Source organism: Micromys minutus (genome assembly GCF_963924665.1).
Source record: "Micromys minutus genome assembly, chromosome: 30".
Classification (NCBI taxonomy): domain Eukaryota; kingdom Metazoa; phylum Chordata; class Mammalia; order Rodentia; family Muridae; genus Micromys; species Micromys minutus.
This window is the reverse complement of record NC_137965.1, coordinates 23422035-23447522: the sequence shown is the minus strand read 5'-3', so window position 1 is coordinate 23447522 and position 25488 is coordinate 23422035. Positions and strand designations below refer to the sequence as shown.

Genomic DNA, 25488 nt, shown 5'->3' with positions numbered 1-25488 from the left:
AACCTAAACGTACACTGACAGCATTCTCGTGAACCTCCAGTTGGTCCTCGGGCATGGCTCGCCCTCGGCACACCCAGATCCCTCCATTCGAGTGAGAACTTGTCATGGAGAGACATTTAAAGCTGTGTCTGACCTGAATCTCAGTTGGCAGCCGGTTGACATCTTAACTGAAAGATGACTATTCCGGGGGTGTGTTTGTAACCTGACAGGATGTGTCCTAAAGGATGAACCTCCTGTCTCTCAGCACTCGAAGTGATCACACGCTGCTATGCGAATGAAGAACGGGTGGACCACACATGGTGTGGCACTCACTGCAGGAGCTAAGATTGTCCTGACATTTCTGCCATGTTACATTGTCTACTCCCAGCCTCCTGTTCTGTAAACACAACCTTCTGTTCTGTAAACACAGGCACAGGTCATAATTGTATCCACCATGCTGTAAGATTCTGTGGGTTTTGACAAGTGTATGGTATTATATATTTACAGCCAAATATCACGAATAATATTCTGACCTCACAAGACCTACTGTGTTTCACACAGTCAGCCTCCCTTCATTCTCCTTGGACTCAGACAATTGTCAGTCTTTTTCGGATTACCCTAGTGAACTTCCCTCCAGTGTGGTGTAACTGTAGTTACTTAACGCATAGCCCTGCAGAGTGGCTTATCTCCCTAGACTCACCCAGGTCTTTTCCTCGATTTTCATCTTATCTTCTTCTCATGAGCTAACAGTTAAGTAGATGTGCATAGTCTGTCTTCAATTACTAGAAGACAGCTCTCAGATGCTTAGAATGAGCAGATTATGGAAGAACGCCTCCCAGAAATGCTCACATGCAGGTCTTCAGTGGTCACAGGTTTTCACATGGGTTGGGCTAACATTGCATATAATGAGGGATGATATTATTGGGTCATACAATAAAACTTTATTTAATGTGATAATGAACTAACAACCTATCTTCCAAAATAGCATAGTGCTTGGATGCTGACCAGCAGCGAGCCAGGACTGATGCTTTGCCTCCACGCCCACAGTTACTGCTCTCCAGGTTTTGGACATAATCCATTGTAATAAGTATGTAGTTGAATCTTGTTTTTATGTTACCTTCAGTTCACTAATGACCAATTAGTACCGTTTCTGTGTTTATTCCTGATATCCGAATCTTTTTTGTGAAGCAGTTTGTTCCGCTTTGGGTTCATTTTTAAAAGCTGGCCATTCGCTTGCTTATGGTTGACTTTTAAGAGTATATTTTGGGCACAGGTCCTTTATGTAATATAAAACTTGTAAACAGGACAAAGCTTATAACATGCCGAAATAACAAGGACCCCGAGTTAAGACTTCATATGTATCCTGGCTCTCTGGGAAATAGGAAAATGGTGGTCACGGGGAAGAGGAGCTGAGAGGTAAAATCTCTTCAGAAAAAAAATAAATAAAGAGGTAGCTCCTTTAGGTTCACAGGATATGCCCCCTTGAGTGGTAGAGGAGTATTCAAAGACCAGAGACCTAAAAATGCATTAAGCCCCTCATTCACAGTGTGGCAGGCCTAGTGAGCAGGTGGCAAGAACACAGATGTTAGGGGCATGTGGGGAGTTAGGGTGGGGACTGTGAGTTGTGCCATCAAAGCAGTAGAAAGGAGTCCTGAGGACTCAGCTTTTGTCGTCATAGGAACAAGAATACCATCTTCACATACATCACTCAGTCCTTTCACTATCCAGGAATGCGCCTAGCCTTGTCAGGTGATCACCCCTCAAGGGGCCTCTTGCCTTTAGCATCCTGCAGGAAATACCAAGTCGGATTCTGTTCCACAGGTACCGTTTGCTCTGTGAGGGATAAGAAGGATCTCCCTCCCTTCGCTCAAAGATGTTGTGTACATACTTTGTCGCTGTCGATGGTTTAATGACTGAAGTCGCCGAAAGGTGCCATCTGCCTTTTTGGCTACCCTGTTCAGCTGTAAGGTCTTCACAACTGTGTGTTAGGTGATCAGGAGAATTAGTCACACGTACAGATTCTCTGCTTTGTCTGTGGAAATGTGTGGCTTACTCTCTGTAAGGGCAATATCTGACTCAGTTTTCCCTCTTTTCTGTGTCAAAGACAAGGTTTTATTGGTGCTGTCATCTGACCAGTGATGACATTCATGCAGTGACCATAGGGTACTGAGAGCAATTTTCACAACCTATTGTGTTTGGGGTTATTTTCATTTCAATTTCTTTTTGATATGAAGACATATAAGCTTTACTTTGTCTTATGTCTAGCCAACAGTTTTCAAGGAGTGGAAACTTCAGCAAAACTGTTTACTTCTGACAGCCATGGAGAAAAGGGGCAAGTGTATTCTGAACTGACAGGGGTTACAGCACTGGCTTGTGCCCGTGAGAAGGGAGGAATTTGATTTCACAACAGTGAAGACTAACGGTGGCTAACTAACAGAGTCATCCATCCCTTTGACACCCGTCCACGGTTCAACGCCAGCTTTAACTGATGTAGTAAGTGCTTTATGCAGCACAACTTACAATAGAAAGGCAGGTCCTGGCTCACACCCCCCCAGAACTGGTAGCTGGGAAACAGCTCTTTGGTGTGATTTTCCAACTACCGTCTGAAAGTGCCGAGTTCTGACTTTACAATCCTCAGCTCTGCTCTGCTAATGTGAAAAGCCATCCTAGCGTTTGAACATAAGTGGTTAAGGGTTTCACAGCATCTTGTAGAGTAATCACTGGTCACTCATGTGCTTCCAAAGCTTTGCCCCTGATGCCCCTGATGTTCCCAGTAAGCATCACCGCCTCAGCCGGCCCCCTGCAGCAGAGGGAAGTAGCTGAGCCTTAGCACGGTGTGTCTCGGTGCTCCATACCTCCTGTCTGAAGGTGCCGCATGGGTGACTGTTGTTCTCTCTGGTTCTCTTGCAGGTTTGACGGACGAAAAGGTGAAGGCCTATCTTTCTCTCCATCCCCAGGTATTGGATGAGTTTGTTTCTGAAAGTGTCAGTGCAGAGACCGTGGAAAAGTGGCTGAAGAGAAAAAACAACAAAGCAGAAGGTAAGCTGCCACTTGCGCTGAGCGAGCACCAATTTTAGAGCAAGCGTTCCTAGCTCGTAACCATCTTCAGGTTTTACAAAACAAAACTCGAAGCAGAGGCGTGTTGGCATTTTGTCAGTTTTTCCTTTTTCCTTAAAAATAGCATTGTTTTAAAGAAATAAATACAAGAGAAGCATCCTTAATTTAAAAAAATCAGGCAAGTAACTGTTGAGAATCTGTTTAGTACTTACTATGCATAAGTCACCCCGGAGTCACTATAGGGCAGTAGCTGAAACTCATTTAGTTTCCAGTTCTAGACTGACAGCCCCGTAACTTTTGCCCTCTGGCAAGGACAGAAGATGGCAGTAGCAGGGATATGTGTCAGAGAATGAAAAGCTCACATGGACATCTGGGAAGAGAGATAGATGGAGCTAGAAAGCCAGGGTTCTGTGGTGGTTCTGGGTATGTGCCTGTGGATACAGGGCCTCAACAGGCCCTTCAATGGGCCACAGTGCACCCCAGACAGTTGCTTAGTCCAAGGGAACACTGTATGCAGACCACACCAGCAATCAGTACTGATGAAAAGAACACACTTTTGTGTGCACATCTTACACGTCCCATCATGCATTTTACACAGGGCAGTCCGAAGCCACTGTGTAGATTTCGCAGGGAACTGGTTTATCTTTGACCCTTCCTTCCTTCATAGTCTGAGAGGCCACCAGACTGTTTGTCATCATGGAGTCTCCAGTCATAAGGCAAGAGTGGCCCTATTTGATGCAATGTAGAAAGGCAAGAAAGACTGGAGGAGAACTGCTTTAAATCTCAGATTCCTTGATGGATCTCCACCAGTAAAGACTCCCCCCCCCCCCAGTCGTGATCACACAGGCAACCCCATGGGTCACACCAGGGCTAGCTGTGAATAGAGTTTCAGTAGAAGGAGGTCGAGAAGGACTAAAATCATTTATGTGGATGCATGAAACTGTCAGAGAATCAAAAATAAGATGTTTGGGTTCAGGCTCCCTTTGTGTGCTGCTCTTTCATTCTCTGAAGTATATTTATTTTTTTCAATTAATTAGTTACCTTTGCAGTTCGAATAATAGGAAACAGGGCTTGAGATATACCAGGCAAGGGCTGTACCATGTAAGCTAGCACTGACCGTTCTTTATAAGGGTTTGAGAGATACTAGCAAGTAATGCTCTTGCAGAACCAAATTTGGTCACCAGCATCCACCTGGGGCATTCAAAACCAGTCCAGGGGATCTATCTGATATCCCTGGCTGCCGAGGGCACCTGCACTCTTGTGCACACAAAGACATGCACACACATATGGTATCAGTTATGTTTCTGCAAAAAGAAAAAGAAAAAAAAAAAAAAAAAAAAAAACCAAACACCATGAACAAAAAAAACAGTGTGCAGAAGGAAGTGTTTATTAGGCTTACAGTTCCAGAGAAGCACAGAGTTCATCAAGGCCTTTGGGAAGTCAAAAGCAGGAAGCCGGATGGTTATTGGCCCAGTGGTTCTTGTTGGCTTGTGGTCACTTGTCGCACTGGTGCTGGGTGCATCTTTCCTAAGCTCATTTGGAAGCTTCCTAACGGAGTGGACTATCATTTATAGCAACTGTGTGGAGCCAGATACCAGATGTATCTCAGCTTCTCTCCGCCTCCTGCTCCCTTCCCCCTCCCTTCCCCCTTCCCCTTCCTTTCTTCTCCCCTCCCCCTCCCTTTCTCCTTCCCTCCCCTTCCTTTCTCCTCCCCTCCCTTTCTCCTCCTTTCCCTTCCCTCTTCCTCCTCTTCTCCCTCTCCCCCTCTCCCCCTCTTTGTATGTATGTATGTGTAATAACCAGGCCTTTGAATTAGAAGATCCAAGTCATGCATATTTTCAGTCCCTCAAGACAGCTTGTGCCTTTATGCAGGAAATAGTTTGCTGAGCCTGCTGTGGTCTCCAGAGCGTGTTAAAGGGTCACTGGTCTAGCAAACAGGGTGAAGTTGTGACGCACTGTTTTCCTTTTGGCCATGTGATAGCAAGCCCAGCCTGTCCCTGCAGTTTGTAGCCAGGGCAGTCTGGTTGGGGAAGGGAAAGAGAAAGGGGATCCAGGATGGGGGTGACTGCTAGACTGTTCAGATTAGGGCTTGAGCAGTGTGTGCTCTTAAAGTTTTCAATATGGTTATATTGCTTTCTTACAGTTTCCAGTTCATGTTATCACATTCTATACATAGTCTACTGGCATGTACGTGTGTGTGTGTGTGCAAATATTCTGTATGTGTGTATGTGTGTGTATATGTATGAGTGTATATATGTGTGTGTATGTTATGCATCAGACATATGTTCACATGAGCACAGAGGTCAGTAAACCTCTGGTATTGCTCCTCAGGAGTCATCCATCTTGTTTTCCAAGACTGGGTCTTAGCCTCTGTCTCCACCAACACCAGGAATATAAGTCTAAGCAGCCACCCAGCTTTTTCATGGGGGCTGGAGTCACAGTCCTGCTCTAGGACACAAGGCTTTATGCAGCAAGCGGTCTCCCCAGCCCTGAACATTGTTTTCTGAAGCTGACCTTGAATACAAGTTCCCAATGGTCCCCGTTAAAATGAGGTTTGAAGCTGGGGTTTGCATTCATTTTCTTTATAAGCTGTTACACTCACATGGGAAGCCAGCTGAGAATTCTTTCAATAGAGGATAACATTTTTTGACATTGGATATAATTTATTTACATTTAAAATGTTTTCCTCTTTCCTGGTTTTCCCTCCATAAACTCCATCTCTGATCCCCCATCCCCCTGATTTCATGGGGGGCCCCCTACCTACCCACCACCTCCTCCCTCCCTGCCCTGACATTCCCCTACACTGGGACATCCAGCCTTGGCAGGACCAAGGGCTTCTCTTCCCATTGATGCCCAAAAAGGCCAACCTCTGCTACATATGCAGCTGGAGCCATGGGTTTGTCCATTTGTACCCTTTGGATAGTGGTTTAGTCCCTGGAAACTCTGGTTGGTTGGTTTGTTGTTTTTATGGGGTTGCAAACCCCTTCAGCTCCTTCAATCCTTTCTCTAACTCCTCCATTGGGGATCCTGTTCTCAGTTCAATGGTTAGCAGTGAGCATCTGCCTCTGTATTTGTCATGATCTGACAGAGCCTCTCAGGAGACAGCTATATCAGGCTCCTGTCAGCATGCACTTCTTGGTCTCAGCAATATTGTCTGGGTTTGGTGGCTGTATATGGGCTGGATCTCTGGCTAGGGCAGTTTATGAATGGCCTTTGCTTCAGTCTCTGCTTCAAACTTTATCTCAATATTTCCTCCTGAAAATATTTTTGTTTCCCCTTCTAAGAAGGACCGAAGCATCTGCACTTTGGTATACCTTCTTCTTGGACTTTATGTGGTCTGTGAATTGTATCTTGGTTAATCCAAGATTTTTAGCTAATATCCACTTATCAGTGAGCACATATCATGCATGTGTGCATGTGCGTGCATGTATGTGTGTCTCTGTGTGTGTTTGTGTGATTGATTACCTCACTCAGGATATTTTCTAGTTCCATCCATTTACCTAAGAATTTCATGAACTCATTCATTTTAATAGCTGAGTAATACTCCATTGTGTAAATGTACCACATTTTCTGTATCCATTCCTCTGTTGAAGGACATTTGGGGTTGTTTTCAGCTTCTGGCTATTATAAATAAGGCTGCTATGAATATAGCAGAGCATGTATCCTTCTTATATGTTGGAACATCTTTGGGGTATATGCCCAGGAGTGGTATAGCTGGGTCCTCAGCTAGTACTATGTCTAATTTTTTTGAGGAACCTCCAGACTGATTTTCAGAGTGGATGTACTAGCTTGCAATCCCACCAACAGTGGAGGAGTGTTCCTCTTTCTCCACATCTTTGTCAGCATTTGCTATCACCTGAGTTTTTCATCTTAGCCATTCTGACTGGTATGAGGTGGAATATCAGGGTTGTTTTGATTTGCACTTCCCTGATGACAAAGGATGTTGAATATTTCTTTAGGTGCTTCTCAGCCAATTTGGTATTCCTCGGTAGAAAATTCTTTGTTTAGCTCTGTTCCCCATTTTTAAAATAGGATTATTTGATTATTTGGAGTCTAACTTGTTGAGTTCTTTGTATATATTGGATATTAGCCCTCTATCAGATATAAGATTGGCAAAGATCTTTTCCCATTCTGTTGGTTGCCATTTTGTCCTAATGACAGTGTCCTTTGCCTTACAGAAGCTTTGCAATTTTATGAGGTCTCATTTGTTTATTCTTGATTTTAGAGCATAAACCATTGGTGTTCTGTTCAGGAAATTTTCCTCACTGCCCATGTGTTTGAGGTTCTTCCCCACTTTCTCTTCTATTAGTTTGAGTGTATCTGGTTTTATGTTGAGGTTCTTGATCCACTTGGACTTGAGCTTTGTATAGGGTGATAAACATGTATTGATTTGCATTCTTCTACATGCTGTTGGACCAGCAGCATTGTTGAAAATGCTGTCAATTTCCCACTGAATGATTTTAGCTCCTTTGTCAAAGATCAACTGAGTGTGTGTGGGTTCATTTCTGAATCTTCAATTCTATTTTCATTGATCTACCTTTCTGTCTCTGTACCAATACCATACAGTTTTTAATCACTATTGATCTACAATGCAGCTTAAGTTCAGGGATGGTGATTCCCCCAAAAGTTTTTTTACTGTTGAGTATACTTTTCTCTATCCTGGATTTTTTTTTGCTATTCCAAATGAATTTGCAATTTCCCTTTCTAACTCTATGAAGAATTGAGTTGGAATTTTGATGGACATTACATTGAATCTGCAGAGTGCTTTTGGCAAGATGGCCATTTTTACTGTGTTGATCCTTCAAATCCATGAGCATGGGAGATCTTTCTATCTTCTGAGATCTTCTTCAATTTCTTTCTTCAGAGATTTGAATTTCTTGTCATACAGATCTTTCACTTGTGTTGTTAGAGTCACACCCAGTTATTTTATGTTATTTGTGACTATTGTTAAGGGTGTCTTTTCCATAATTTCTTTCTCAGCCTGTTTATCCTTTGAGTAGAGGAAGGCTACTTATTTGTTTGAGTTAATTTTATATCCAGCCACTTTGCTGAAGTTGCTTATTAAGTTTAGGAGTTCTCTGGTGGAATTTTTGGGATCATTTAAATATACTATCATATCATCTGCAAATAGTGGTATTTTGACTTCTTTTCAAATTTGTATCCCTTTGACCTTGTTTTTGTTGTCTAATTACTCTGGCCAGAACTTCCAGTACTATATTGAATAGGTAGGGGGACAGTGGGTATCCTTGTCTAGTCCCTGATTTTAGTGGGATTGCTTCAAGTTTCTCTCCATTTAGTTTAATGTTGGCTACTTGTTTGCTATATACTGGTTTTACTATGTTTAGGTATGGACCTTGAATTCCTGATCTTTCAAGACTTTTAACATGAAGGGGTTTTGAATTTTGTCAAATGCTTTCTCAGCATCTAGTGAGATGATCATGTGTTTTTTTTTTTTTCTTTGAGTTTGTTTATGTAGTAGATTATATTGATGAATTTACTTATATTGAACCATCCCTACATCCCTGGGATGAAGCCTACTTGATCATGTTGAATAACTTTGATGTGTTATTGGATTTGGTTTGCAAGAATTATATTCAGTATTTTTGCACCGATATTTATAAGGGAAATTGGTCTGAAGTTCTCTTTCTTTGTTGGGTCTTTGTGTGGTTTAGGTATGAGCATAATTGTGGATTCATGAATGGAATTTGGTAGTGTTCTTTCTGTTTATATTTTGTGGAATAGTTCGGAGAATATTGGTATTAGGTCTTCTATGAAGTCTGATAGAATTCTGCACTGAACCCATCTGGTCCTGGGCTTTGTTCTTGTTGGGAGACTTTTGATAACTGCTTCTATTTATTTAGGGGACTGTTAAGATGGTTTATCTGGTCCTGATTTAACTTTCCTGGTATCACAACTATTCTAACAAACATCCATCAATACATTTGGGAAGAAACCAAGTCTTTTAATCCCACTAAAACGTTACACTATATTAATTTGTATGTGACCTATAGATGACAGTCCCAATCAGTGCCCTTTGGGATTCAGAGATTTCATAGCACTTTGCACGGAACACCTGTGTCCACACACAGCACAAACATGAAACTATGCATAGGCCTCATCCTCCAACCTTCCTGTAGGATTCTCCAAGATGGGACCTGATTTCATATTGCTAACAGTATTCTGTGTCTTATGGGCAAGAAGGTCAGAGTGTTACCTGGACTGCCAGCAATGCTTCATGTCCTTTGGTTACCAGTGTGGGCAGTGTTAGAAAGGGAGGTGGAGCGGCACTCAGTGTGACCACACTTGGTGTTCTTGAGGCCATGATGATATTTAGGCTGTGTATTCATAAAGCCCTGAGTTCTGATGTCACATTAATATTTGAAGGAAGTTTATTTAGTACCTGAGGGTGGTGAATCAGCCTAAATGCTTTACAAATTGTTGGTAGAGGGCTGTCTTTTGTGGCCTGTGGTTTTGAGTGGTGTGTTCTAGACTAGATGCTACCATTGCTTTTTATAAAAAAAAGTATTTGATTACTATTTTTATTTTATTACTATTTTTAATGTGCTATTTTTAAGTATTAGTTACTATTTTTAAGTGGTTAATAATGAAAGTCTTGTTGCCATCAGCTACCTCAATTTTTAAAAATTTACTTGGTTTTTCACTTTAACTCAAAAGCATAGTTATTACATATCTTCCCTTTTGACATTGATTCCAGAGATGGGATTTATTATTATCCAATGAAATTCTTAGACATTTCATACCTAGAATAAAGATTTAAATCGTGCCACCCCAACCTACTATTTGATAACCCAAGATTCAGCTCTAGCTATATTTAAACTGGTTAATGTCAAACAGATGGCTGCTATGCTGGTGTCTAGTGTAATGGCACCACAGACTAATGAGGTGTGCATTTCTTTGCCAGCACACACAGCTTGCCAAGGTTGTAGCCTGCTGTAGGACACGAACAAACAATATGTACACAGTGAATAGGAAAACAAGCCATGCCCGAGATGGTTGTCATAGAACATCATTTTGGAAATCTTTCTTTCTTTTCTTTGAAATTAGGATGATTTTTAAAAATTTTCTCTGATTTTTTTTTCTTCAATCTCAGCCACTGACATGACATTAACAACATAAAGGTTTGAAACCATGCATTCCTTTGCTTTTGGCAGTGGATGTTGTGTGTCGAATGCTTTGATGGGGTTATATAAATTACCAGGAGCCTACCAACTGGAGACTAGAGAGGAGGCAGCCCTGACAGTAATGGATAGATTGCCTTAGTTCTGCTAACTGTGTGTCTCTGTTACCCTGAAGATGTGTCTTTAAGTGTGATGGCTTGGTAGAGAGGTGGCTTGCGATTCTGAATCAGACCTCAGGTTGAGAGTCTAAGAACATGAAGATTTAAGTCTTATCATTATAATATTACGAGCACTTAGAAACTGATTTAAGCATATTCCTTTGCTATGGACTAGACTTATTTCCAAGGCGGTTTCTGTAGTTGGTGGTAGATCTTAGTTATGCATTCAAAGCCATTAAACTTTCTGAGCACAAGCCTTATCTCTGGGAGATTCAAATGATTAATGAACTTTATGAACTACTAGATTCTAAAAAAGACTTATTTTTATTCAGGTTTCTTTTTTTATACAATTTTTATTTTCTGGTAGCACATATAGAAAAAGATGCTATTTAAATGTTAGTTAGTGTAATTCTTTTTAGCATTTAAATTTTTTTTGTGGGTATAGCGGAACTTTATTGATGGTATTCAAGAGAGTACGGAGGGCTCCCTAGGCCCCTATTATTTTGAGGGTCTGGGATGGAAATTGTGAGGGAGATGCTCAGTGTTGGGGGCTGAGTTGGGATGGGGACTCCTGAGCAACTGAGGGCCTCTCTCTTGCTCTCAGTGTCCTTGCTGGGGGGTGGGTGGTCCAGGGTTTCTTACTCCTTAGAGGCCATGTAGGCCATGAGGTCCACCACCCTGTTGCTGTAGCCACAGTCATTGTCACACCAGGAAATGAGCTTCACAAAGTTGTCCTTGAGAGCAACGCCAGCTCCATCACCAAAGGTGGAAGAGTGGGAGTTGCTGTTGAAGTCACAGGAGACAACCTGGTCCTCAATGTAGCCCAGGATGCCCTTTAGTGGCCCTCAGCTGCCTGCTTCACCACCTTCTTGATGTCATCATACTTGGCAGGCTTCTCCAGGCGGCATGTCAGATCCACAACAGATACATTGGGGGTAGGAACACGGAAAGCCATGCCAGTGAGTTTTCCATTCAGCTCTGGGATGACCTTGCCTACAGCCTTGGCAGTACCAGTGGATGTAGGGATATGTTCTGGGCTGCCCCATGGCCATCACACCACAGCTTTCCGGGGGGGGGGGGCATCCACACTCTTCTGAGTGGCAGCGATGGCATGGACTGTGGTCATGAGCCCTTCCACGATGCCAGAGTTGTCATGGATGACCTTGGGGGGGGGCTAAGCAGTTGGTGGTGCAGGATGCATTGCTGACAATCTTGAGGGAGTTGTCATATTTTTCATGGTTCATACCCATCACAAACATGGGGGCATCGGCCAAAGGGGCGGACTGAGATGATGACCCTTTTGGCCCCACCCTTCAAGTGGGCCCCGGCCTTCTCCATGGTGATGAAGACACCAGTAGATTCCACAACATACTCAGCACCAGCATCACCCCATTTGATGTTAGCGGGATCTCGCTCCTGGAAGGTGGTGATGGGCTTCCCATTGATGACAAGCTTCCCATTCTCAGCCTTGACTGTGCATTGAATTTGTCATGGGTAGAGTCATACTGGAACATGTAGACCATGTAGTTGAGGTCAATGAAGGGGTTGTTGATGGCGAGAATCTCCACTTTGCTAAGTCCTGAGCAGAAGGCAGCCCTGGTAACCAGGCGCCCAATACAGCCAAATCCGTTCACATCGACCTTCACCAACTTGTCTAAGGGATGAGGCTGGCACTGCACAAGAAGATGCAGCTGTCTGTAGAACAGGGAGGAGCAGAGAGCCTTAGCATTTAATTTTTGTATCACCTATGAGGGATTTTTTAAACATAAAAACCTACGAAGAATAGTGGTGTAACAATTTCTCAATGCTTTCAAATCTACACCTTAAGACTTTTCTGAAAGCTTAATAGTAGAAATGTGCACCTGAGAGGCAAACATCTTGATGAGGTTTTCTGTTGTTGTAAAAACAACATTAGAGTAACTTGGGAGGAATTTCATCTCACAGCTCTTGGGTCCCACTTGAACACAGAGATGTCAGGTCAGGATCGGAGCAGGAACCTGAAAAAGTAGAAGCTATACATGGGTGCTGCTTACTAGCTTGCTCCTCTTGCTTCCTCAGCCTGCTTTCTTACACTATGCAGGGCTCCCTGTCTAGGGAAGGCTCTACCCACGGGCAGCTGACCTTTTTCACATCAACCATCAATTTTAAAAAAATGCGCCATACTCTTGTTCACACATCAGTCTGGCGGAAACTTTTTCTCAGTTAAGATACCCTCTTCCCAAATGACTCTAACTTGGGGCAAGCTGACAGAAACACTAACTGTGATAGCTAATTGTATGTGGTGTGTGACCCAGTGTGACATGCTTTTTTTCTGGCTAATCACTCAGTCGCCAGTTCACTGGTATTTATTGATGACCTACTGTGAAAGTGTAACTGGAGAAAAGGGAACCCGGAACTTGATTTTCTCTAGAAGCTCAATTGTTGCAGAGAAATCATCAAAGGTTTAGACCAAACAGTAACATTGTTTCATCGTTGCTGATTAAGCATATTAGAAAGGTCTAGTGTAATGTCTGGCCTAGAGGAGTTTAATGAAACATTTAAAATCCAGTGCTGGCCTTCAGCCAGTTAAACCTGGCTTCTGTGTTGAGAACGGCTGTCTGACTGTGTCCTTGGCTCTTGGCAGTGCCACAGGAACAGCATTTCTTGTGTTATTGCCAACAGGGAACTTGTACTTCGTGAAGGTAGATGTTTGAGACTGTCAGGGCACAGGGATGGAAGCATGGATCAGGCATCTTTTGGTGGTGAAGACAGCACCGGAAAGTGTTATCAGTGACTCCTGGACCAGGGAATGATCACCCCGGAGCTGGTCAGAAACTGTGTCCACCTCACTTAGACCCACTATCTCAGTGCCTAGTGCCCTCATTTGCATGGGTTCTATAGGACTTTTTGTGTTTTCTGGGTTCGAGGCCAGTGCTAGGCATCAGCACACCAGAAGAGTAAAGCTCAGACACGGACTAAGAAGCTTTGGTTTCTGAGAGCCTGGGAGGAAAGCACAGGAGCAGATTTAGGAAGCCATGGTGTGGCAGGAAGCAGTGGGCTGGTCAGGCAAGATGGCCAGGGCAGCAGTTCAGCGCTGATCACAGCTGGGGTAAAACAAGACGCATGCACGGCAGAGCCTTCTTGGTCATTCTGCAGTAGTTCTGATGTGCTGTCCTCTGCGATTTCCAGCTTGAAAACCTTTGTTTGTTTGTTTGTTTATTAGTTTATCTTCCTGTGTTTGCAGTTGGTGCGGGGTTGGGGTGTCAGCTAGTGGCAATCTTTCTGTATTCATTCTTTCATCCGGCATGATACCACCCTTCACGTTTTTTTCCCCCTGGTCTCCGTATCAGTTATCCCAACTGTTGAATTCGGTTTTCGGGAGGGTAGAGAAGAAAGGGCAGCGTGTGCCGAGTTGCCTCTGGGGAGATCAGTTCTTGTCCCAGGAAGGGAGGGTTGCCAAGAAGATAAATGTAGTCCCCAGAAGGCCTTATGACGTCTGATTAGTGTGGGAGGGGTAGTTATGAGAAAACTTCAAAGCAGACACAGCCTTTCTGGACTATCACAGGAGGAGGCTGGAGACATGGGCAGGCAGTGCCGAGGCTGGACCTTCTAGGACACTCTAACCAAAGTTCTCTAATACCTTTGAAGATTTGATACTGTGAGATTTTTGTTTTTGATTTTTTTGTTTTTTTTTTTTTTTTTTTTTTTTTTTGCTTTTGAGTGAACTGTCATGACACATCCTATCTTTTGTAATAAGAAGGAGCCAATCAAGTTTCAGTGTTCTGGCCACCTCCTGCCTCCCAGATCATGCCACATGGCCTGTTTCACAGGTGCAGTGGCTATGGGAACTGAGGACTTGTCCCAGGCTCAAAGTAACGGCTCACCTTTGAAATCAAAGTATGATTTTTCATGTATTTGTATCACTGCCCCTGAAATGTAAAGGCATGACATTTGGTTACAGGTTGTCACAAAGACAGCATGATTTCAGTATTTTCAGTATAATCATGGGGTATTCCTTTTGTTTTAAAGGAATGGGCATGTTTTAAAGCCCAAGTATAAAATGCTAAAAGTAATTGGTGAAAAGAACAATTTGGCCTGGAGAGATGGCTCAGTAGTTAAGAGTACTGACTGGTCTTCCAGAAGTCCTGAGTTCAGTTCCCAGCAACGAGAGGGTTGCTCACAACCATCTGTAATGGGATCCAATGCCCTCTTCTGGTGTGTCTGAAGAGAGCAACAGTATACTTACACAGATAAAATAAAAATAAATCTTTAAAAAAAGTACAATTTGAGTGATCCATGTATCAAGAAGAAAGGGTCTACACTCACCTCTGAGGAGGGTCATCGGGGATCTGACTGAGTAGAGGAAGGAGTGTAAGGCCCACTTCCCAAGCAGCCAAGCTTGACAAAGGCCATGCATTTTATCAAAATGAAGAAACAATACCTGGTGAAAGAATGGCTGTTGCTCAGGATATCTGAGATGAATTTTAGGCTAATGTTTTACTTCAAACACAGTCAAAACACCTGCAGTGGTTTGAAGGAGTGTGGCTCTCATGGGCTCATATGTTTGCATAATCTCCAGTTGGTGAACTGTTTGTGAAGAATTAGGAGGTGTGGCCTTACTGGGGTGGAAGTGTCTTTGTTAGAGAAAGTATATGACTGGGAATCAGCTTTGAGGTTTCAAAACTGTACACCAGGCCTTCTGTCTGTTTGTCATCTCTGTCTCTCCATCTCTCCCTCTCTCATCCCCTTCCTCCCTCCCTTTCCCCTCCTTCCCTCCATCTTCCTCCCTCCCTCCATCTTCCTCCCTTCCCCTTCCCTCTCTCCTTTCACCCCTTCTTTCCTCTCTCCCTCCTTCTCTCCCTCCCTCCATCTTCCCTCCCTCCATCTTTCCTCTCTTCCTCCTTCTCTCCCTCCCTTCCTTCTTCCCTTCACCTTCCCTCACTCCTTCTCTCCATCCTCCCTCCCTCCCTCCCTTCCCTCCTTCCTCCCTCCCTTCCCTCCTTCCTCCCTCCCTTCCTTCCTCTGTCCCAATCTTCCCCCTCCTTCCCTTTCTCCCTCTCCCTCCATCTTTCCTCCCTCCTCTCTCTCTCCCTCTCTCCCTCTCTCCCTCTCTCCCTCCCTTACTCCCTCCTCCCTCTCTTTCTCCCTCCCTACCTCCCTCCATGTTGGCCATGGATTAGGAAGTAAAGCCCTCAGCTACTTCTCCAGCAGCACGCCTGTCTGCTTTCATCGTTTTCAGGATCATAATGAGCTAACCCTCGGAAAGTGCAGGCAAACCCCCAATTAAACGCTTTCTTTTACAAATAAGCATTGCCTGGACCATTGCTGGCTCCTCACAGCAACAGAACAATTAAGTGAGACCTTTAGGTAGGATTTCAGTAGGCATGCAGAGCACTTATTTTTAATCTCTCTCTGTGTGTCAGCAAAATAGTTCAGTTTGGGGAGACTGGGGTTCTTTAGAAGGTATAGGACTTGCTTTTGCTTTATCATGGAAGTTAGAAGTGTTGGGATCACATGGACAGTGGGAGAATGTGAGAACTTGGTGATAAGTTGCACTTGGAACTGTTTTTTAGCCTTCTGTTTCATCTGGTTTTATTACTTGAAGCTGGCCCCATTAACAAAGAAAGGGGGCTTATTTAGCTTATAGTTTTGGAGATGAAAGGGTGTCCTACTGGCTTGGTGATGCCACAGCTACCTGTTGGGGGTAGAGATGACATTTTGGAAAGGGTTACCCAAGAGGCTCCCATATCTCTTTTCAAGATCTCCCTGAATGGCTCCCCACTAGGTCCCATCTTCCATAGCTCCATTCCTTCTCACCATTACACAGAGGACCAAGGCCTTCCAACCAGAGCCTCTCCCAACCCCCACACTGGAAAAAACACAAGATGCTGTGAAGAGCACTGTGTACCTGCTATTCAGAGAGAGGAACCTGAGAGAGCTACCTTCCAAACAGATTCCAAACAGATGTAATGGTTGTCACTTCAAACGGACTTTTAAGTGAAGGATGACAGCACTCCCTCTCTCTGCAGTTTCTCTGAGGTTTCTCAGCCATTGCTTGAGATGAGGTAGACAGTTTGCCATTTGTCTGTGCGTCTGAGTGGCTACTCCAGAGCTGTGGGAAGTTGTGATTTCTACTTCTTCCTGATTTCAAACTGTGGATTTTTTTTTTTTTTTTGAAATCTTTGTTGAATGGTAGCTGTTGTTTTTCTCGTTTCCTTTTTTCCCCTCATTCCTTTGAAAAGTTTCTCTGTTGCCTGCTGTAAGTACACTTAAGACGCCTTTGCTGTGGAAAGGCAGGCTTTCCCCACCCTCACAGTTGCCTGCATCTGTCCGGGGCAGGGCTATAGGGGTTGTGTGACCTCCCAGGACCTGCACTTCTGGCCTGATCTGCACAATGTGGTCTATGGATTCCTCCTCAGGGGTAGAACGTGTGAGCTCTGAACTTTACACACTGTACATCAAGTGCCATCACAGAGGTTCTGAATATACCTCATGTACCATGCGTCAGGATGCCTCTTCTAGTTTGTTCTGAGGTGACATCACCCTCAATGTGAAAAATGGTCTGCACCCTTTCACGTTTACATGTCCTAGTTCTCTGACAACCTGTAGAAACCAGCTACAGGCTGCCAGCCTCTTCCTGTTGATTTTCATGTTCAATACCCTTTTCATTGGAGTAAAGGTTTTTCCTCCCTCATGTGACAGCTAATTGGTTATCTCTCTACATCGCACCCTTCCATCCATGCCCCCTTGGCTCTGTTCTGACCATTCATGGCTCTGAGTTAAGCTGTGTTGTGGGGGCAGGAAGCGTTCCTCCCTGTTCCCAGCAGATTCTCATGACAGTATAGTCTTGAGGAACACTTTGTGCAGGCTTTGAGCCACACAGCTGAAGAGGGAGCTCAGCCCTCTAGCCCTTCTTAGTTCATCAGCCTTCTGAGCCTGCTCCCACATCTCCGACCAGGCAAGGGACTTGGTGATTAATTTTCCTGGTGTACAGTGCTGCGGGTTTTAACACAGCTAGGTTCATGTTAGATTCAAGACACAGCACACCTGTGACACTACTGTCTCCCCTCCCAGTCACACCCCTGCACATCTAATTTTGCACTGACCAAACAGCTTTCTATTGCTATGGCTTTGGTTTGGTTTGGTTAAGTTTTTTTTTTTTCTTCTTAACTTTCTAGTTCTGTATAATATATTAAATAATGTTTAACTACTTCCAGTCAGTCTTGAGTCTCTTGGAACCTGGGCTGATAGATCCTTCTCAGCTCAGATGTGCATGCACATGTGTGTATGGGTGTGGGCATGCGTGCATATGTGTGTGTATGGTGTGTTCCTGAGCTGTCTCTGGTTGGGTATGGCTGCTTGTCATTGTCAAGCCTCAGCTGAAGCATAGCTGGGTCATTTCCATTGTTTCGAAGTTAAAACTAACAAGATGACCCACCAGATAAAGTGCTTGGCATGCAAGCCTGTCCATCTGAGTCTTATCTCTGCAACCTATAGGGAGAGGGGATCACCATCATCAAAAGTGGTCCTTGAACTTCCGCTTTCAGACCATGCCATGTGTGTGCCTGTATTCCCAGACATGCATCACACACAGGATGATGATGATATCAATAATAATAATAATAATAATAGTAATAATAATAAAATAATAAAATATATATCGTGGAATGGTAGAGGAAGACACCTGACATTTCATTCTGGGCCACACACACACACACACACACACACACACACATATACACACACACACACATACACACATACACACACACACATACACACACATACACACACATACACACATATACACACATACACATACACACACATACACACACATACACATACACATACACACACACATACACACACATACACACACACATACACACACACATACATACACACATACACACACATATACACACACACTCTCACATACAGTGTATACATTACACAAGCACAAATAAGAATGTCATTAATGCCACTTGAACTGCTTCTCAGAAGGAGCAGTTCCTTTTGATGGGAAGCTGCTGGCCCATTCACTTGTTGAGGAAGCTCGTGTTTTTTGTCTGACATGGGTTGGCTTTACTGTAAAATGTCCATCTGTAAACACCACCTGCTCCAGGTTTCCGCTACCCACAGTTGGCGTTGCCAGAGAACTGACATCTTCGGGATGGAGGAGAGATTAGGAAGGGAATAAACACAGACGTACAGTGGATTGGGGTAGGGAGGGCTTGGCCAAGAGGAGTACTCCAGCATCCAGACTCCAAGGAGTCCTGAAGCCCCAGCCTTGTCCATGAATGTCAGTGGCTGAATTTTCACAGGGAGCACCAGGCTGGCACCTGCCAGGGCTCTCTACGCATAGGTGTGGCTGCAACTATGGTGGCTTTGTAACCTCCTCTTCATTCTGCAAATACTGGTAGATGTGCCTGGGTTTGGAAAATGGCAGGGTTCTCAGCAACAAATTAATTATAAAGGCATCCGTTCTCCCTCCTCTTTCCTTTCTCCAACACCTCCCCTCCTCCCTCTCAAGCCCACAGACTCTGCTTTGCGATTGGCACATACATGTGCATAAGCAGGTAAATAGAAACTGAGCTTGGGTATCATTGCTGGGTGTGTAAGTTTTCAGGCAAGGGCAAGCTCCGGTGCATCACCAAACAACAAAACCCTCCCAGAGGCTTTTCATATAGCTGAACCAAAGTTAGACATCACAGGTCAAGGCACAAAGAATCAGGCTGAGGAGGTGGCTCTGTAGCAGACATATCCTCCACTGCCATCCTTCGGGACCTTCGGGGACCCCCTTGCATTTTGAGACATGGCCTTACCTTGTTTCTCGGATCCTTCAGATGGTACCACTCCCTCAGGTTCATCAATGTCAGTCTGAGAAGGACTGCCCTGTGTTCTGCCCGGCTTGTTAATTAATGTATATATTAACTGTACACATTAATGGGGTGTCATGCACTTATATACTCATAGGTACCACACAGTGATCAACCCCAAAGGCTGGTAAATAATTGGATGCATCTCTAAGATGTGGCGGTTGGTTCAAGTTGTAGACATTACCTGTTGAACCTTCTCAGTGGATCTTGAGAGCTTGGACTCTGACAAAAGGACCCACTGATGACAAATGTCATTTGGCAGATGCTGTGGTGAGCTGAGGAAGCTTGTACTGGCTGAGCTGACAGAGTTTGAGCTCCTGAAGTCAGTTTACATTACGGTCCTTTTCCCATCTTGCCATCTTGATTTGTGTGCGGAGTGATAAGTACGAATCTAGTCGGGTTCTTCCGCACACAGACACCCGCCTTTCTCATGTTTCCGGTGGGCGTGGTGTTAGGCCTTCACGTCTGTGTCTGCTCTTTTATTCTGGTGCCTGCTTTTTCATGCTTTTGTCGCACTGGATTCTGTAACTGTAGCCTCACAGCATTAACTACCTCCATCGCTGCTCTCTCTGCACGGGATCTTGTGTCTCAATTTCTCGAATGAGTCCATCCTTGGAAAGACGGCGGTGCTGGTTTCTTTTGCTGACTTCATGCAGTCTTTTGGCACGGTCAGCAGCGCAACGCTCTGTCTGGTTACTAAGTACACCCCTCTAGACATTCATCGCAGTTTCTAAAAATGCTCTGTATTAAATATTCATTATACCCAAAGAGATAAGCATTTGAATGACTAAGAAAAGTTGCTTAACATTGTTCATTACTGGGAAAGGCAACGAAATAGAATTGTGCAGCTCAAAGCAGGTGTGATCGATCAACATTGCATGCTATGCCTCCCCTAGTACAAGAAAGTTCCAGTTTAATGTGATTTATCACACACACACACACACACACACACACACACACACACACACACACACACGTGGGGTGACAGAGAGGGGGAAGTGGGAAAGTTTTAAATCTAGATTCTACGTATGAAAGAAAATATATGATAATTATCTGAGTCTGGTTTATTTTGCTTAACAGTGATCTCTGCTTTCCTACAGATGGCGTGACTTCCTTTGTCGTTGCAGTTAAATAGGACCCCTTTCTCTACCCTACGTCTTCCTCACTGTCCACTGGTTGGTGACCATCTAGGCTGATTCAGATCCTGAGGGTTGTTTATCCTGCAGTAGTTAACAAGGATGTTGCAAGCATCTGTGTAGCCTTCCTTGACCTTGCCCTCTGGGTCTGCCCTGTAGACCCAGCAGTGAGGTCATTCAAGTTCAAGCTGTAGCTTCCTGAAGACCCTCCATGCTGATTTCTGGCAGCTCCACCAGTTTACACAACCCTGCCCTGTCTCTGAGACCCCACTGGTGTTTGGTTGTCTGTGTCCATTCTGACTGGGGTGACATGGAATCCCCAAACAGTTTTGGTTTGCATTTCTCTGATGGCCAAGGAAGTAGAATACCTATCCGAATATTTATTGATCGATGTATCTTCTCTGTTTGCATCATCCCATCCTTTTACTGATTGGTGTATGTGTGTGCAAGTTGCTGTATGCAGCAGATACGTGTGCAGGTAGGTGGTGGTGGAAGTTGGCATCGGCTGCTGACCCAGAGCTCACTAATTTGAGCCCCCAAGAGCTACCAGTGCTGGGGTTATAAATATGCGCTGCTTTCATTGGCCTTTTAACTGAGTAGTGGGGAATCCAAACAACAAGCACATTCCCCACTGAGCCATCTCCACGGACCCAATTTCTGTAGTTCCTTATATATTCTAAATACTAACCCCTTGTCTAATGGGACACATTTCCCTCTCTGCTTTACATCTCTTCCCTCTGCCAGTTGCTTTTATTTATTTTTTATTTTTTTATTTTTTGCTGGGCGGAACAGTTTAGATTCATGTAACCACACTTGGCATCACTGTGAGGTTGTTCCCTGTCCTCCTGGGGCCTTTAGGTAAGATCAGAATGAGCCTGAGACAGAAGCCACTGAAGCTCTCCCGTACCTTCCTGTTGACAGTCTGGATTTCTTTAGTCTGCTGTTACAAATGTGGGTCTATTACTGTAATCCCTTCTCACATCAGGGACACATTGAGAGTGATCACAAAACACAAATATCCACACATTTATAAAGACTTATAAAATATTTAAAGGGGATATTTACTGTGGAAGGGACACCATTAAGCACTAGGAACCCCAGAGGGGATTTTTATTCTTCCATGCCCTGTTCTTGCTAAGGCTTTTAAAGATCATTAAGACTGAGCTTGGACGGAGGTAGTTTTCCTCTCTGAAAAACACCACATTTGTATTTAGCAAGCCTATTTGTTCTGACACCACTGGCTTCCTGGTTGGTCTCTATCAATGGTGAGAATGCATTCGATGATGGAGCTGGGTGTCCAGGCACAGGCTCCTCAGTATCTAGATGTTGAACAGGCATGTATTTAAGGAAGAAGCCCTCTCCTGCCAGAAGACCTGGGCCCTCTGCTGTGGACCTTTTTACTGATCATGTGATGCTCACAAACAACTTAAAATTTGTTATCCAAGTCAGTTCCCTGTTTCTCAGAATCCCTTACCTAGCCATTCAAAGGGAGCTTGGCCGTTAGACTATGTGAAACACCCAACAGCAGCTCAGTGGTGGGCACTGCTTGAAGCCACTGGGACAGCATTCCAAACTGATGCTCTAACCTGGAATTCCTCTGGCTTACCAGTGATAATACAGAATAAATGGGTGGGAGGGAATGCTCAGCAATACTACAGTACAGTGCTCCCTTGCTGTCTGTCTGTCTGTCTGTCTGTCTGCCTGCCTGCCTGCCTGCCTATCTATCTATCTATCTATCTATCTATCTATCTATCTATCTATCTACCTACCTACCTACCTACCTACCTACCTACCTACCTACCTACCTACCTACTTTGGAAGAATAAGTCTATTTTCAGTGACAATTCTCACTGCTAGGATGTTGTTTCTCTTTGGATGATTTATGGCTCCCCAGTACGGCCCTTTCTCAAGACAGCACAGCTGGTCCCTGTAGACTAGGCCCTGCCATTGCTCACATGAGCCCCTCCACTACAGAATGAACTGAAATGCCTTCCTTCTACTCGCTTAAATCTGTGGCACAGGAGAGTTCAATAAATGAAAATTTCAAGTATAGGAAGAGGGAGCAGGGATTTCTTGGCTAGCCTCATGACAATATTCTGTGCGTAACAGACTTGACATTCATTTAATATAAGTTATAAATGTCAAGTCAGATGACGAGGGCAGGAAGGAGGAGGAGGAGGAAGAAGAGGAGGAGGGAGAGGAGGAGGGGGAGGAGAGGAGAAGGCAAGGAGGAGGAGTGAAAGGGGGAGGAAGAAATGGAGAAAGGGTGGGGAAAGGAGAAAGAGGAGGGGAAAAATGAGAAGTAAAAGGAAGATGAGGATAAGGAGGAGGAGGAAGAGGAGAAAGAGGAGAAGGAAGAGGAGGAGGGGAGAAGTAGAAAAAGGGGGAGGAGGTATTTCTAAATTAGTTCCAAGGTGAAAATCCAGAAATCATCTATAGGCAAAGGTTATCTTTCAAAAACCTTAAATTGCCCATAAAGCTGAAGATAGTTCTATAGCTCTCTGCAGGCAGGGTCTGTAATGCCCACAGTAGTTTGAGGAGTCAGAGGCTTGTCTGTCAGATGCTTGGACCTGGTTACTACTTGGATAGGAGGAGTGACAGGCCAGGTCAGTGAGATAAAGCAGGAGCATTTTTCTTAACAGGATGGGACTCTGAAACTGTTCTCTGCAGTGGTAGAGGGGGAGGGTGTAGAGCTGCACTTGATTTGACTCTGTTCCACCAGGATACCCACCACACAGTGGGACTCCACTTTGGATGTCTGCAGAGATGATTGTGTTTTTTAATTAAGTAATTAAATTTGATGCATGCTTTCACTGTACAGCATAGGCTGGTCTCACACTCACAACCCTCCTGCCTCAGCTTTCCTAGGCACGTATCACCATACCAGCCAGATTGCCTCTTTTAAGCCCTGCTTAATGAGTTGCTTAGAGACATATTTTGATTACCCTCACCCAAGCCTCTGTAGCTTCAGAATCCACTAGTAAACTAATGATGGCTTAATGGTTCCATTTTCAGACAGGTTTAAGAAAAAAATAAAATAGAAGGTAAAGAGTAAGTAAAAATTTCCATGGTGCTATTTCAATGAAGAAGGTTAAAAGGTGCCCGAGTCCTTACATCCTTCAGTCTTAGAGGAGCCTCAAGGCAAGAGCTAAGCCCTTCCTTAGCCATCACCCACACCCAGAGTTGAAACCTAGTTGTTTATTCTCGAGAGCCTCAGTGTGCTCTGGACTAGACTAGCTCTCATAGTGGAGATGAATGGCAGAACACAATGGGAACCAGGGATGGTGGATGGGAGCCACTGGAAGAAAAGGGGGGCTCGGGCCCGTCTGAACCTGGGAGCTTGCATAGGGGTGGTTTTTGACAATGCCCACTGTACAGACACGGGCTGGGGCAGGAGGATTGTAAGTTGGAGGCCAGCCTAAGCTGTAACATGAAAGCATGGTATCAAACTTAAAGCAGTGCAGGTGTACTATACTTGCAGACAGGCTTCAATGGCTAAAGATGATGCAGGGCCCCAAAATAGAGATGCTTGCAAAGATGTAGTTTATTTAGAGAAAGGATACAACATTGAAACAACACGTGGGCTGGATCTGGAGAGGTGGGTAGAGCTGTGGCAGCTGACAAGCCACTCTAGATTCTGCACTGTGGATAGCATATTACTCTAGTATTGTCTTTTCTATAGCCAGCACCAGTGGCTGGTTTCTTGGCGGGGGTGGGGTGGGGGTGTCGCACTGAGAAGAGCTGATAGCCATCACTGTTGCTTCAGCAGTAAACGGTGACCACAGGAGTATGATGGTGTATGCTGTTCATACTTGGCTTTGTAGGAAATGGCCAAGCCCTTGCATGCCTGCTGGGGCCTCTCCTCAAAGCAGGAGTACTTGGGGGGGGGGGCAGTGTGGCATTTTTCCTCCTGCCTCTTTGTAACCCATTAGTGTCCCTACAGTTGGCTGTGCTTTCTGTGCATGACCTGGTGTCTATTTTAGAATCTTAAAAGTCATAATCCACATAAAGGGTTGCCGTGGTATTCAGTCTTCCCAAATGTATTATCTCCACGTTTTATGTTTAACCTTCCCAGTCCTGAAAACCAAGACTCTCAGACTTCCTAAGAGGGAGTTTTCAGAAGTGTGTCGAGAGTGAGCGCACGTGCTGTGTCTCAGTGCGCCTTGCAGATGCTAACCGTTTCTCTCCTTGTTTCTCTACCTACAGATGAACCGTCTCCTAAGGAAGTCAGCAGGGTGAGTAACTGAACACAACACGTTTCCTACTAACCCCGCCCCAGGACTGGAGACACAAAGCTCCTCCCTCTAAATTTCCCTAGTATCTTAGCGTGCAGGCGAGAAAAGTATAGTGGGGTCTCTGTGCTAGTCAATGTAACCCTGGTGACACTGGGCATTTGAGGGTCACAGGATTTAGCCATGAGCTTGCTATCAGACGCGTTCCCGCCTTTCTTGTTGTGTGGTTGAACAAGGAGAGACAGCATCAAGACTAGAAGAGGTCTCAGCTTCTGGCCGGTGCCAATCTGTGGGCGGTGCCAATCTGTGGGTGGTTCCAATCCATGGGTGGTGCCAATCTATGGGCGGTGCCAATCCCTGGACATGTCTGGGGTCCATGGGGACAACAGTGTAGCCATGTTCTGTTCTGCTTTCAGAAACAGGATAATGACAGGAACAGAGTCCATTTCTAAGTTTTCTTTATAATGTTGATTTTTTTTTTTTTTTTTGGAGTATTTATGAAAGGCTGCTGCTTGCTCACAGAAAGCCTGACACCCATTAGGATCTCAGCAAGTGCTTTGTTGTTTGTTTTTGTTTGTTTGTTTGTTTTTTTACTAAGCCACCCTGGCGTGCAGGCTTCACCCTTAGCTAGAAACCTTCCACTTGTGGCATTCTTGCTGACATTCCTTGGCCCATCAGCCCTTCCGGTTTGTTGTCTCATGACCTGCTGCTCTCCCTTACTCTCTAGACTCCCAGGGCCATTGTGTGTCCCGTGCACTGTTGAGTTCTTCAGCAAGCTGTCCTTCCTCTCGGTCCTGGTTGTTTCTGCTTTTGCTCATATCGGACTATCACGATTAAAGAAGGTGTTTACTTTTCCAGCTGTTTGGTTAGCCCACCAATAATCATTCATTGATTTTCGCATTCTCTGAGAAAAGCAAAACAGATGC

The 25488-nt window shown here is 44.5% G+C and overlaps 1 protein-coding gene and 1 pseudogene across 2 annotated transcripts in view; one reads left to right on the top strand and one right to left on the bottom strand.

Annotated features, from left to right (window-relative positions):
- Positions 1-25488, top strand: part of PDE10A (phosphodiesterase 10A) — a gene marked incomplete at both ends in the record, with an annotated part of 176567 nt that overhangs the window by 90049 nt on the left and 61030 nt on the right. Inside the window, 2 exons of the mRNA XM_080941974.1 lie at positions 2890-3018; positions 24537-24565. Coding sequence (XP_080798100.1) covers positions 2890-3018; positions 24537-24565 — 158 coding nt within the window. The remainder of the gene's footprint in view (positions 1-2889; positions 3019-24536; positions 24566-25488) is intronic.
- Positions 10972-19185, bottom strand: LOC308439773 (glyceraldehyde-3-phosphate dehydrogenase-like; annotated as a pseudogene). The gene is made up of 2 exons: positions 19141-19185; positions 10972-12078 (listed from the first exon to the last, which is right to left on the bottom strand). The product of its transcript is annotated as a glyceraldehyde-3-phosphate dehydrogenase-like (transcript).